A 13,379-nucleotide genomic window follows, 5' to 3' on the forward strand; every position below is an offset into this window, starting at 1 on the left:
GCACATACCTTAAACACTTAAAGCTGTAAGCTAATGATAGTTATATAAGAGCAGATGCTGCTGGTGCAATAAGCTGTACGTTTTACGTTCAATGGATCTGATTAGTCGACTAATCGCAAAAATAATCGGTGACTAGTCGACTATCAAAATAATCGTTTGTGGCAGCCCTAATGGTGTACTTCATAAAGTGGCTGGTGTGTGTTTTTTTTAATCATCCTAATTATACACATTAATATCTAGACACACTACCCCTTTAAACTGAATATGCGTGGCGTCATGGGCGCCAAAGGCTCACTGACTGGCACGGGGCACAACAGCTGGCCCATGTGACTTCATTGGACATAAGAGGTGAGACAGCCCAATTTTCGGAAAATCTCAGTGTTGGCTATGACAGGAAGTTGTCAGAACACACATGCATCATCTTGCTGTGTACATCTGGGCTGTCCACTGCCTGAGGCACCTGTGACAGACACATACGCATCAGAACTGGACCATGGTTCATCCTTCAGATTCAATACTTATTTTCCTCTTGCATCAAAATGCTGAATAAATAAACACACATAATTTATCTTATGTCTCCAACTAGAACCAATATCATGGGAACCTTGGCAGAAATGGAAACAAACTCCAGGAAGAGACCCCTGTGGACGCTGAACAAATGTTTAGTTAACGTATAGAGAAGTTTTCCTCTCAGCCGTTCTGTTTCCACTTTTCTTTTCCATTACAGTATCAAAGATATTTAGCTCTATATATAACACAGAGACAAAGAAACAAAGGGTTCTTTAACAGTTGGTCTAAAATTTTGTTTTGTCTTATGCAAAGATTATTTATGAGTCACTGAACATTAAGCTCCTTCAGTGACAAGGCATGAGTCAGATATGTGCACACAGGGACGGTAACACTCATAATGACCATAGAAATACAAACACACAAACAGATTACAACGAATACAAATATGGACATGAAATATCATTTCTTTGGTATCTAAACTGGATTAACCACTGTGAAAAATCCTGTCAAAGTATATTAATAAACCATAAGAATAATTCAATTAAATAATACATGTTATCACTCACAGCAGATTCCAGTGCTTTATGTTAATCACCAATTTGTCATACGTGCTAGACACGATGTATATATACACAAGAGCATAGAAGGTAAAGTAAATAGAAATTAAAATAAAATTGCAACTGGAGTTTCTTATGATCTGTAATCAATTCAAGTGCATGCATAACTAAGTCAGAAATACTATGACAAACACACATAGAACAGCAACATGGAAAACGTTCAAATTCCCAGTGACGTTCAGCTGATAGTAGACATAGTATCAAAACAACTGCATCAATCCTGAACAACTAGTTTTATGCAAGTCTTTCATGATGAACTAAACAGGGCCTTCCAACGGGGTGCAAAAAAGGCCTTTGGGCAACTTTTATCCAACCCCTCCATCCCCATAAGTCAGTCTCATGTGTCATCAGTGTTTGCACACAGTTCAGCCAAATCAGAAACTGATGACTGACTGATAAGGACACATCACGCCAAGACCGTTCAGAGAATATGGGCAGGCCACAGGCAGATTAATTAATCTGCTATGATTTGAGGGCCAACAAGGGGACCAGTGTTGTCGAGCTCAAAGCGAGCAGTTGCCATTTAAATGATCAATAAGATGAGTGGGTTTCCGTGACTATTGTGGCTCATGCTCAAGTGCATCCAATCCATACTAATTAGTTACATTAAGTTAAAACTGATTCCGGTGGTGTTGGGCTCCAGAGTGCAAAAAAAATAAAAAAATCTGTACAGAGTCTAAAGCTTTTCATTGGTTGCCTGACATGTAGCACGTCTGTGTGCATAGCTTTTTTCTGCGTTCCATTGCAGAACACTAAATGTTTGCTCTGTGTGTTGCTGCAGCTGATTCTTTTATTCATTTCTGCTGCTCAGAGTGCGATCAACACCCACTAGCTGATCTGTAAAATTGCACTCCTGTTTCATGCACTTTGACTCACAAGTGTGGCTAAAATTGAACCGCTGGCGTTTGGTGTTCGATTCCTGCGTAATAATATCGAGTACTGATTGTATTTGTGACGTTTGTTCATATCCCTTTTAAACATTGTACCTAATTAGAGACAGGTCATCATGTTCTAACATTGTCTATGAACAAAGTGTGATTATATTTGGAAGAGTGAAGCCAGTTGCTCCACTAAATACGAATGCAAGTAATATTTAATAAACCTAGTTAGAGGTCCTTGCAGCACAACACAAAAGTTATTATTGTGGCACCAAAGACTATGGTTTGCTTCTCAAATTAACTGCTCGCACACCTAAATGCAATATTTTTCTGAAGCCCAGCAGTAACATCTTTGCTTTAGTTACAATTACTTTATGTCACAACAGAATCAGTCTCACAGCTTATCCCTTTTTCTTTTCCCACAGTGGATTTCACATCCCTGAAGTAGCAACATTGGTGGTCCAGGGTAGGAAATGCAGATGGTGCTCTCTCTAACTATTCATCTTTGTCATCATTTAGAAACATCAAATAGGACCCTAAACATGATGTATGTGTGTATATATTTCTGTGTGTGTTTGTGATTTTGAGAGCGAGTGTCCATGATTTTAAAACGTATGTAGTGAGCACTGCATAAGAAATGCTAGATATAACATCCTACTCTAAGAGACTTCTTAGAGTCTCTTAGAACTGAATTTTTTGACCTTTTTGTCCTTTATACCCAAAACACAAGCAGTCATCAACTTTGTCCCAAGGTGAGGGTGTCACACGGGTTGTTCTGATTGATTACATTAAGATCTTTAGAATCAGAATACATTATTGATACCTGGGGGAAATTATATAATGCTGCTAATTATGTTATGTTGTGCTAAATTTTGTTATATGAGATAGGTGACACAGAATGCCTTGCTATAGGATCATTTCACAGCAACATACTGTATATACCCAACACCTTCATGCTTGGACTTGGGCATGCTTTGAAATTAAATTAACAGATGGATATTTCTGACTGCTGAACTGAGAGTGTGATGTATATATGCATTTATAGAGATGCTAGTTTATCTTATCTCCTTAACTGCTCTCTCCCCACCCAAGTTATTCAGCAACAAAAATGTGAAAGAGACAAAAAAAAAAAATGGAAAAGACACAGGTCTGGTGGAATTTTCTACTACTAAACTAATCTAAAGAGGTCTTTAATAATCTGAGTTTATCCCTTTGCTGGGGACCAAACTGACTTCGGAAAAACCCCCAAAAAAACCCAAAGTCCATTGACACACAAAAGCCAGAACTCCACTACTATGAAAAACACAGAAATTTCATCCTTAGGTTTCACAATTTTCAATATCTGGCAATATGTTAACATTCCAAAAGTCATTATGTTGTCCACAGTAAACTGTGTGACAGCCCTAATGGGCCTATTGTATACAACAAGTTATTTCAGTGTAAAAAGAAAAGGGTCATCCATGTGTATGTGTATATTTATATGAGTGTGTGCAATGGATTCTGCAAAATGATGTCTTTACTAACCCAGACGTGTAAGGGGCAGTGTTTACATCTGTAAGACAAACTGAACTTTGAGAGAAACATCAAATGGAAACATTAGCAGCAGCACTGACAACAAACTAACTTACCTGGTTCGGCGTTCTTGCAGCAGGCTTGTCCTGATGATTTGCAAGGATGAGGAAAGGTAGTGTGCAGAGCTGTGGGTGTTGCAGAGCCGAGTGGAGCTCATTACGTGCCGCCTCCAGGTCCTCATCTGATGATGCGCTATCCAGTACGAAGACTACACCCTGTGATCCTTGGTAGTAACGACTCCAATACTTCTTGATGTTGTCAGCTCCTGTGGACGGATGTGATGCTATTAAATTTAGCCACTGTTAGAGCTCTATATTAGAAAGTATGACACTTGTAATTGTTGTGTTTGTAAATTAACTTTAATGAAAAGAAAATATACATAACACTCAAATATATAAATTATGGATTAAGGAATCTGTTTGGTGTAAAACCAAAACAACCAAAGAGATGCTGACAACACGACTCAGACATGACCGCCACCTTCCTCTGCTTCCATTCTAATTTTCACTCACAGCAAAGGTTGCAGTTGTAAAAACAAATTTGAGAAAAGACATTAATAATTAGTTAATAACAAAATAAACACACACAAAAGCTTTTAATGTAACCTTAGTGTTTCAACCATAGTATCCTATTACAGTATCATGCTCAAATTCATTGACCTCTTTAGAATGCCCCATTCCTCCACAGATGTCTCTAAAGGCCTACTGCATGGTTAGGTGCTAGATTTATTACACCTGAGGCAAAGGGATTGAAAACAGACAGAGAGGTATGGCCCATTACGTTTGTCCATACAGTGCAGAGCATTGTACGGCCCTCAGGTCACATCCGGCTCTTTGACTGTCCCTGAGCGGCCCATGTGAGATCAATAGGAAACTAGGATGCAAACATAGATAAGTATACGTCACCCAGTTTGTCCCATTTCAGCCACCAAACACTTTGATAAAATCCTCATCAGTGAATGGCTTAATAATTTTGCTATGTTTTGGATATCACAATACAGCTTTGTTGCTTTATTTTGGAGGTCAATGCTATTTTTTTTTTTAATTTACATATATTCGTGTGCAAGTGACTGCAGCTTCACTGTAAATGCATTGGACCAGATGTTTCACAGCTGCAAGTTATACTAGCTCTGAAAGACATCAGCTCACATTAAAGAAAAATTGATGAAGAACGTAGAGTTTTTCCACAAGACCTGGACTTCTAAATATTTATTTACTGAAGTCTGAGTTAAAGCTGGGTGCTTACTTGGTAGAGGGCGGATTGCTGTTATTAAATATTACAGTTTAAAATGTCATTAGGAGACTAAACACAGAAAAAAAACAAAAAAACAAAAACAAAACCAAACAAATTATTGATGCAGAACAGGAACTGACATCTGATCCTTTGCTAGCAAAGTTGCAAAAGCAACAAGGAAAAAGCTTGGTTCATCCCTGGATGGGGCTTGGTCCATCAAGACCAGCTTAGTGATTCGGGACAACAACAGGAAGTGATTTGTTCACCTGGATATTCTGGGGCTCAAAATGGGACAAACTGGCAATGGCTGTCCAAATCTGACAGTGAAAAATGTTCCAACTTTTAAGATGAACCCAGAACTGAAATTCAGATTTTTGCAATGTATTACACCTCAGGAGGTGTTGTGAAAGTCAGTTCTAAAATGAATGTTGTTGATGTAGTATCAGTGCAACTTCATCAGTGCAAGACAGACAGTTTGTTCCACTTCTGGAGGATCATGAGACTGAACATAGTGACATAGACTACCACACAGCTGACAGAGGGTTCAGCCTGGGTAAATTGCTAAAAAGAAATGGGATCCGAGGACGCAATTTTGAGAGCTTTGTGAGAATGTAGGTAAAGCTTCCAGAGCTCTCAGATGCAGAATAGAAGGCAGATCTTCAATTTACTAGACACTCAATGTGAATTCAATACACTTGTTCAAGTCCAAAACAGACTAGATTTCTATAACTGAATAAGAAAAATGAACTAACTAAACTACAAACAAAACAGCAACAGCACTTTGCATAAAGTTAAGTCTGAAATTTAGTAGAAACTGCACATACTCATTAAACAGCGATAAAATGCTGGTACTTTTGTCTTTTTCACATTTTCATTGACTAATTCTAAAATCTACAGTGATAGTAGTTTGTAAAATTAAATCAATATTAATAAATTAACACTGAGCAGAACTGCAGCTTACTGGTGTAACCCTGCACAACAGCCCCAGTTTCCCATTGGGAAAATTAACTTCCCACTCTAGAAATAGTTTAAAGGTCATTTGTCATCTTTGCTTACTTTTAAATGAACATGTTAAATAAATGGTTAATGTCCTTAATTACAGCACCAACTGTTGGACGTCCGCTATGAAAAATAATTCCTAATCACTGCCACAAAATATCATCATCAACATGCTTGTCAGTTAGAGAATCATCTTCAATAACAAGAAGGACAAGCGAGTCCTGCAACAGATGGCATGGCCACCACTGAGTCCTGTTCTCAACATCACTGAGTCAATCTGAAATTATAAGAAGAGAAGCAGCAATTGAGATCACCTAAATCCACCAAACAACTGTGGCAGGTTCTCCCTGATTCTTGGATCATCTTACCTACATCACTTCTTCAAGGCAAACTTGCACTTTTTCCCCAATAGGAACTGGTGAATTTTAAAACAGGGGGTAGCATACAATTCTTTTCATCTTTAACGCAAACTGTATAAATGGAAAGTCTGAGTATAGGTGTTATATGATTGTATCTATGGGAGTGTCTTTTCAGACATGTAATCATTTATGATTTAAATATTCATTTTCAGCTAATAACTTCTGTCTGTTTATTTCCTGGGACTTTTTCTGATGGGCTACTTTAGGGGAAAAAGGTTGGTTTACAATCTTCACTGAACAAACCCCTGCCAAAAATAACCTCAAACAGCAGTGTCCACCCCACAAACAAGAATCAACCTGTTATGTATTAAGAGCTGCAACACAAAGTCTGGTCAAATCTCTGAACCTCTCTTTTGCAAACCCATCTACACTACTTGAATGTACCTTTGTAATTACAGCAAGTCTAATTGGTGTTATTTATGGCAAATCTCACCATGGGTGGGACGGTGTTGCAGTAGTTACCACTATTGCCTCACAGCAAAGAAAACCCCAAAAAAACCCAAACCCATGCGTTTTAGGTTAAACTGTGATTCTAAATCGAGCATAGAGGAGAGGCAAATAATGTGCCTAAAGGCACAGAACAAAGCATTGTATGAATGTATGGTAACATGTGGCTAGGAATCAAAAGACTAGAAAAGCACTGTATGAATGCCATTCCATGTGCATCATTTTTTACTCTAACAACACTTTTCTTAAAGTCAGTAAGGAATAACCAATAACTGTGATATCTTGGCAATATTCTTTCATTTCTTGGTCCTTCAGCATTAGGGGTCTTGTCTTATGAAATAAGAATAATTCATTTTAACTGATTGAATCCAAACTGAGAACAGCTGCTGATCCTCACGAGGAATGTATGAGGAGGAAAGTACACATTTCCAACAAAATTTTGAAACAAAAAGTTTAGTTTTACAAATTCAAAGTGCACATAAGGGTTGTTGTTTTTCCTAAACAAATCTTTCTTATATGAAATCTATAAAAAACTGAAGTTCCACCAACACTTTACTGCACATCACATTATAAAAAGAATAGCTGTTGTCTGGTTTCACACTTTTAAATGTATTCACTCAAATGATTACTGCCCACATGTTTTCTATTAACAGGTGCTAAATGTCTGTTTTACACGCTCAATAAAGTTGTTGTCTCTGTGTACACTATACACACAAGTATGTTCACTTGATTGTAGAAGATGTACTTTCTCTGGTTAAAATTATCCCTCTCCATCTGGTGAGGTTCCTTCCTTTGCAATCTTGTGAATTGTTATTTTGTTATAGTTGCTCATAGTAAGTTAATTGCCAAGAAGTGACGAACTGTGAGGCAGGCAAATGTTTAAAAATCACGAATTGCTCTCAGTGACATTTACCTCCTTTCTCTCATGCTCTCCTTCTCTTCTTTCCTTCCTTCCTCCCCCACTCTTTCTACTCACACCTCTCACTAGAGTGGAAAGCTATCAGACAAAGTGGCACTTGAGAGATTGACTAGGAAGCTTCTCTCAACTTTGCCTGGAAATGGTGGAATGTCTGTCATGTCTCGTCGGATCTTGTTGGCAGCTTCTGCCACCTATTGGTCTGTGAGCAGGATTTGCAAACATGATGTCATGATTCTTGGAGGAAGTTACTCATATGATTAATTTTTTAAAAGTGCACCATCGGTGCGCCAGACCATCTCTTTTGCTTGTTTTTCCTCTCTGTTTTTGACAACTTTCATGTATCGCTTTTATTTATATCCACCAAAAAGAACCTAGAATAATAATTTAAAAACACATTTTATAGTTTTAGACTGCAAGCAGACATAACAAGCTGGAAGTTGTATCACGAGAAGTTAAAAATAGCATGTCAGTAACAGTCATGGCTCCTAGTGAACTTGTCAAGTCTTGACTCATGAACTGGACTGCTTGTTGCCTCACTTATTCCATGTGTAAAACCTGACAAAAATAACATTAAAATGCCTGCCTCCAATATGACAGATTCCCTGCCTGAACATGACAAATTACATGGATAAACAATACATCTGAACAGAGTCCTTTTAATCAGCTAGTTGAAAGAATCTCACATAGCGCTGTCAAATCTTATGGTATGCTTTGTTGGGTGCTACAGAAGAAGAATTCACAGCTGAATACTATCACTTTTTCCTTTTTCAATTTTATTTGTGTTCCCTTGAATGCCTCCCATTTACTTCTAATTTAAGTTACAATTTGCATTTCTATGAATGTTCAACATCCTTTCTACTTGCCCTCACACTTATCTTTTGGTTCAGCTCTTATTCATTCAAATGTTCCCTTTCAGGAAGAGCTGATTGCACACTTGCTGACAGCAATAGAATTACATTTGCTAATGATCCAAGCTGTTGTGCCCAAACATCGTGTGTGACCAATGTTCATGCAAATAGATATGCAATGCACAGGGGAAAGTGTAATGTCTGCAATTTTCTGTTGTATAATTTACAAATCATAAATGCTAATCACCTGGCAGACACTCCAAGTTACCAGTGTTCCCTGAACACCTCATATGAAGCCAATTGGTTGTTATGAAAGCATAACAGACAGAAACAAGCACATAACGTTTAGGTTTTTAAAAGAGAATAGTCATAAGGATGCATTTAGTGAATGGCGTGCATGTAGTTGTGTGTAATAAATGCAAAACACCTGAAGTGGGCCCGGGGACAAAAACAAATGCTAGCCAAGACATTCATTTCTAAATAATGAAATGGAAACTGACCTTGTATTAGTCACTTGCTTTGACAGACAGGAATTGAGTTGCTGGGGAGACCGCTTCATTTATTTTTAGTCTGCCCAAATTTGGCTGCAATTTCACACATGTTGGGAATTTTCTGGTAGTAGTGGGGAGTGCAGCTAAAATTACAGATGTTCCCTAAACACCTCAAGCATTCCAATTTCAGAATTTCTAAAAAAAACAAAAACAAAACCAAATAAATAAAATAAATGACACTAGCGAAACAGCTTTATTATGAGTCTGACATCAGAGTCACTTCTCAGAAATTAAATGGCTGGATAACACATCTGACTCGTTATATTTTTTTTGCTTGGCGAGTGCACATTTTTGCAGCATGTGAGGACTAAAGCAAAAAGGAAGGAAAGTACTAACACATTCCATGTACTGCATAAAATAATAAAACATATGAAAGTATGCATGGTTTGAGGTCTGGGACCGATGAATCTTAAATTCATGCCCCAAAGACCTTGAATCTGAATCTTACTTATATTGTATGAACACTTGCTGTGTTTTGCATGCATTTGATGATTCATTGCACATGCACAGCCAACTGCAACAGGACACTTATGTGAAACACTTATGAAGTTATCATGCATTACTAATGCAGCCAACTCTCCACACGCATAAAACATTTTCACATTCTTTCTCCAAAGTTATTGACAATGAACGTTGATATAGGTCTAGGCTTTTGAATTTATTGAAATGTCAGAACTTTTCGACCTGAAAAGGTCAGCTGTTTAGTTAATCATCTATAAATAAATAACTTTTTTTTTTTTTTAAATCAAATCAAACCATTTTCTGTCATATTTCTGCAAATATTTCTCTAAATTTTCACTAGTGATATTTAATGTTCTGCTTGTGGTAAAAAACAAGGCTATTTTAAGTTGCCAGTTTGGGTTTGAAGATATTCTAAAAAGGGCATTTTGACTAGTTTTAATATTTCAAAAGACCATAGAATTACAGTTAGTTCATCATCAAGAAAGAAAAAGAATCTGTAGATTAGTGGAGGGTAAAAATACACATTTGTTCCTTCTGTAGTAATCTCCATCTTCCTTAAACAATTAACTTTCCTTGCGTTACAAAATATTGTAAAACCCTAGTCTCAATGTGACAGAAAGTAGTGCACTTTTTCAGTTTATTTTGAAGTATTCAGTGGTTACACTTTACGGACACCATCTGAAGCAAAAAAGTGAAAACACGGCAAAATTAAGATTCTGTCTGAGTTACGAGCCCCGTTAGAGGAGAAAGTGGGAAAAGCAGACATTTGCCATTTGTACAAACATGTAACAGCATGTTCTGATTTTGTGTTTGACTTTTAATTAATGAACAAAACTTGGATGCAAATGCCAGAAAAACGTCAAGCAGTCAATACGCAGCAAAAATTAAAAGCAGCTTGAATTCAGACTCTTTCTGTTGCATTCAATAGCCTGTGTTTATGAATTCAGCATGCCGTGCTCTATATTTCAACAATACATTTCAACAGTTGAAACCCTGCCACCCTATACTTCCTTTGGTATAAATAAGACTACTGTGAGGGCTTGATCTTTTTGTTTTGGTCTCAGATTTACTGTCAGGTTTAGCAATAACTTATTAAATAGTTTTGCTTCTTGGTTTAAGTTTTCTGGCAGCTTTCACCTTAAACAAAAACTCAGTATTAGGTCTTAAACTTTTGAAAAATAAATCCCGGAAAGCAATCCTCTTTGAAGTTATGCTAGTGCCAGAGACTGAGGAAAATTGCTACAACAGTGACGAGCGAGCCTGCTGGGACTGTTGAGCAAAGCTGTTGTAATAAAGTTTTCTTACTTCACTAAGGAATGACCTGGCTGGAACTGGAGTGAGGAGTAAAAAACACTTCCACTGTCAGTACATCTGTCAGCCTACACATTAATCCCTTTCATTTATGCACACAATTAACAGTAATTGTTTATAGAAATGCAGCTTCACAAAATATCCTAAATGACTGTGTTACTGTATGCAATAATTTGGCAGATGTTACTATAAGCAATCATTTGACTGGTGTTATTATATGTAATATTTTGGCAGAACTTTTCCTTTTTGGGTGTGTAACCCTGGTCTTCGATGGCTGGGCCATTTTCATCATGTGCCACTGTAACTGACACAGCTGTTTACGGTTATGGAAAAGTAATGTGAGTGGTTCAAAGTGTAATAATCAATCACCAAGCCACTGATGTTTATATGACACTACCCACCCCTCTTACACAAACAGTTTCCTGCACTAATATGAACAAAAATATTTAGATGATCTTGCTTGTTTCTGATCTACGGGTTCCGAAATACTGAAAATGTTCAATATTTCAGAAATTTCAACATCAAAAGTTGGCATTCCCAGAGCACCCTGAGGATGCGAATGAGTTCTTTCTGATCCACCATTTAACCACAATGAACATGAAGGAAGGTAATATGCTTGAATAAGGCTTCAAATGCAGATCGGTTACACTCCAGACTTCAGAACTCCAAAACCAGAACAGTCTGCGGCTTCCATCATCCGCTTTAAATGCAATGCAAATTACTTCACTGTGGTTGGATTTTTTCCCCCCCACACAAAGCAAAAGCTTCTTTCAGGTTCAATTTACACACACAGTGGGGATATTTGATAGGAATGAGAACCGCATATGGTCAGTAGTAACTACTATGTGGTGTTTTTGTTCAGAGATGCGCTTGGTAGCTAAATTTGGCTGTTAAATTTTCTGTCATGTTAATCTGTCTTGCTCATCTCATCTCACTTGTGTCCTAGTTAGTCCATTGTTCTGTGGAGAGTGGGTTGGCCAAGAACTACTGGGACAGGTTTAGGGGATTAAACTACTTCAGGTTTTGGGGGTAAATCACAGGTTTGGGTAAATGGTGCCCCTTTAAGGCTTCATGTTGAAAAATGATCAATGACATCTACATCTCAGTAGTCCTCTCAACTGAGACATACCAGTGACACTGACATAAATACTCCAGAAATGACAGCATGTGTGCATATTCGTATGTATATAATGTTAAGACATGAATATAATTTTACTAATATGATATGCTGAATCCTTTATTGTTTGTGAAGGAAGTTAACAGTGATTCATATCTATCCCACTGCTGTAGCCTGACATTCACTTGAAACTGAAGTGTGTCTGTCCTTAGCAGAAATGTGTCTACAAAATATTTTGAACAATGCAAATCACTTTTGTTTATTCCACAGCTTTTCCAAGTGGGTGCTACTGAGTGCAACATTAAATTATTTGGGGCTACTGACACTAGGCCAAGGCCAGGAAGATCGTGAAGGACCTCAGCCATCCCAACAACAGACTGTTCTCTCTGTTGAGGTCAGCAAAGCGATTCCGCTCCCTGAAGACCAACACAGAGAGACTGAGGAGGAGCTTCTTCCCGCAGGCGATACGGTCTCTCAATCACACCCCCACACAGTACTGACCCACACATATGGTTCTTACACACACACACACACACACACACACACACACACACTGGACATTCTGGACATTGTTTTCACTTCATCACTTAAAGCATATTTGCACTGCACAAGACGACATGTGGATTCCACAACACTGGTCACTACATTCTTCATTTCCAGTTAATACTTGTACAGCTGCTGTTATTGTGTATATATTTATTTATTTATTTATTTATATTTCTTCATACATTCTTATATAGTTCTATACTGTGTATTGTGTATTTTGTTGTACAGTTATTTTCAACTTTAATTTATATATTTTATCTTACTCTTTCCCAGTTAAATTTACCCTTCATTCTAATTTGTGTTGTACAGTTATTTCATTTTTAACCTTAATTTATATTTTATTCCTTCCTAGTTAAATTTACCGTTTTTAATTTTTCATATTTATTTCCTATCTTATTCATAGCCTTTTCCTTTTTTTCCCCTTTAGGTCACGAGCAGTTGTCTAAGCATTTCACTGCATATCGTACCGTGTATGACTGTGTACGTGACAAATAAAATTTGAATTTGATTTGAATTTAGAGGGATAAATGAACGCAAACTTGCTTTTAAAATGAGAAAACACTTACAAGTGCTTCTAAATTCTACTTATTTGCAGTGATCGTTTTCCTCATCTTACCAATTAAAGGCATAAACAGAAACTGTGTAATTTTAATTAACTACTAAATCTTCACCTATGTGCACCAAATGTGCATTGGCAAATGGCGAAAATTGAATGAGTAACTGTACTTTATTCATACACATGATTAATAGGGGTGGGGGGGAAATCGATACTGTGTAGTATCGTGATATTTTGTTTGCTAATAATGCATCGATACAGGGACAGCAGAAATCGATATTTTGTTACAAACAATTTTTTCGTGGACTGGAACAAGTTTAAAACTTTTTTATTTAATGTAAAATTATATTTTGTTTTAATTTACTTTCAAATTCTTCAGTTGCTGAATGGGCTG

At 37.2% G+C, this 13,379-nt stretch overlaps 1 protein-coding gene across 4 annotated transcripts in view; it reads right to left on the bottom strand.

Moving 5' to 3' along the window:
* The window catches only part of LOC102309290 (ADP-ribosylation factor-like protein 15), a 97,542-nt gene that overhangs the window by 38,514 nt on the left and 45,649 nt on the right, over positions 1-13,379 (bottom strand). For all 4 annotated transcript variants that reach the window (XM_005924448.3, XM_005924456.3, XM_042220732.1 and 1 more), the window contains one exon: positions 3,634-3,842. In XM_005924448.3, the coding sequence (XP_005924510.1) occupies positions 3,634-3,842 (209 nt within the window). The remainder of the gene's footprint in view (positions 1-3,633; positions 3,843-13,379) is intronic.

This window comes from Haplochromis burtoni, unplaced genomic scaffold, assembly GCF_018398535.1.
Source record: "Haplochromis burtoni strain Fernald_Lab_line unplaced genomic scaffold, NCSU_Asbu1 Contig_54, whole genome shotgun sequence".
NCBI classification, from domain to species: Eukaryota; Metazoa; Chordata; class Actinopteri; order Cichliformes; family Cichlidae; genus Haplochromis; species Haplochromis burtoni.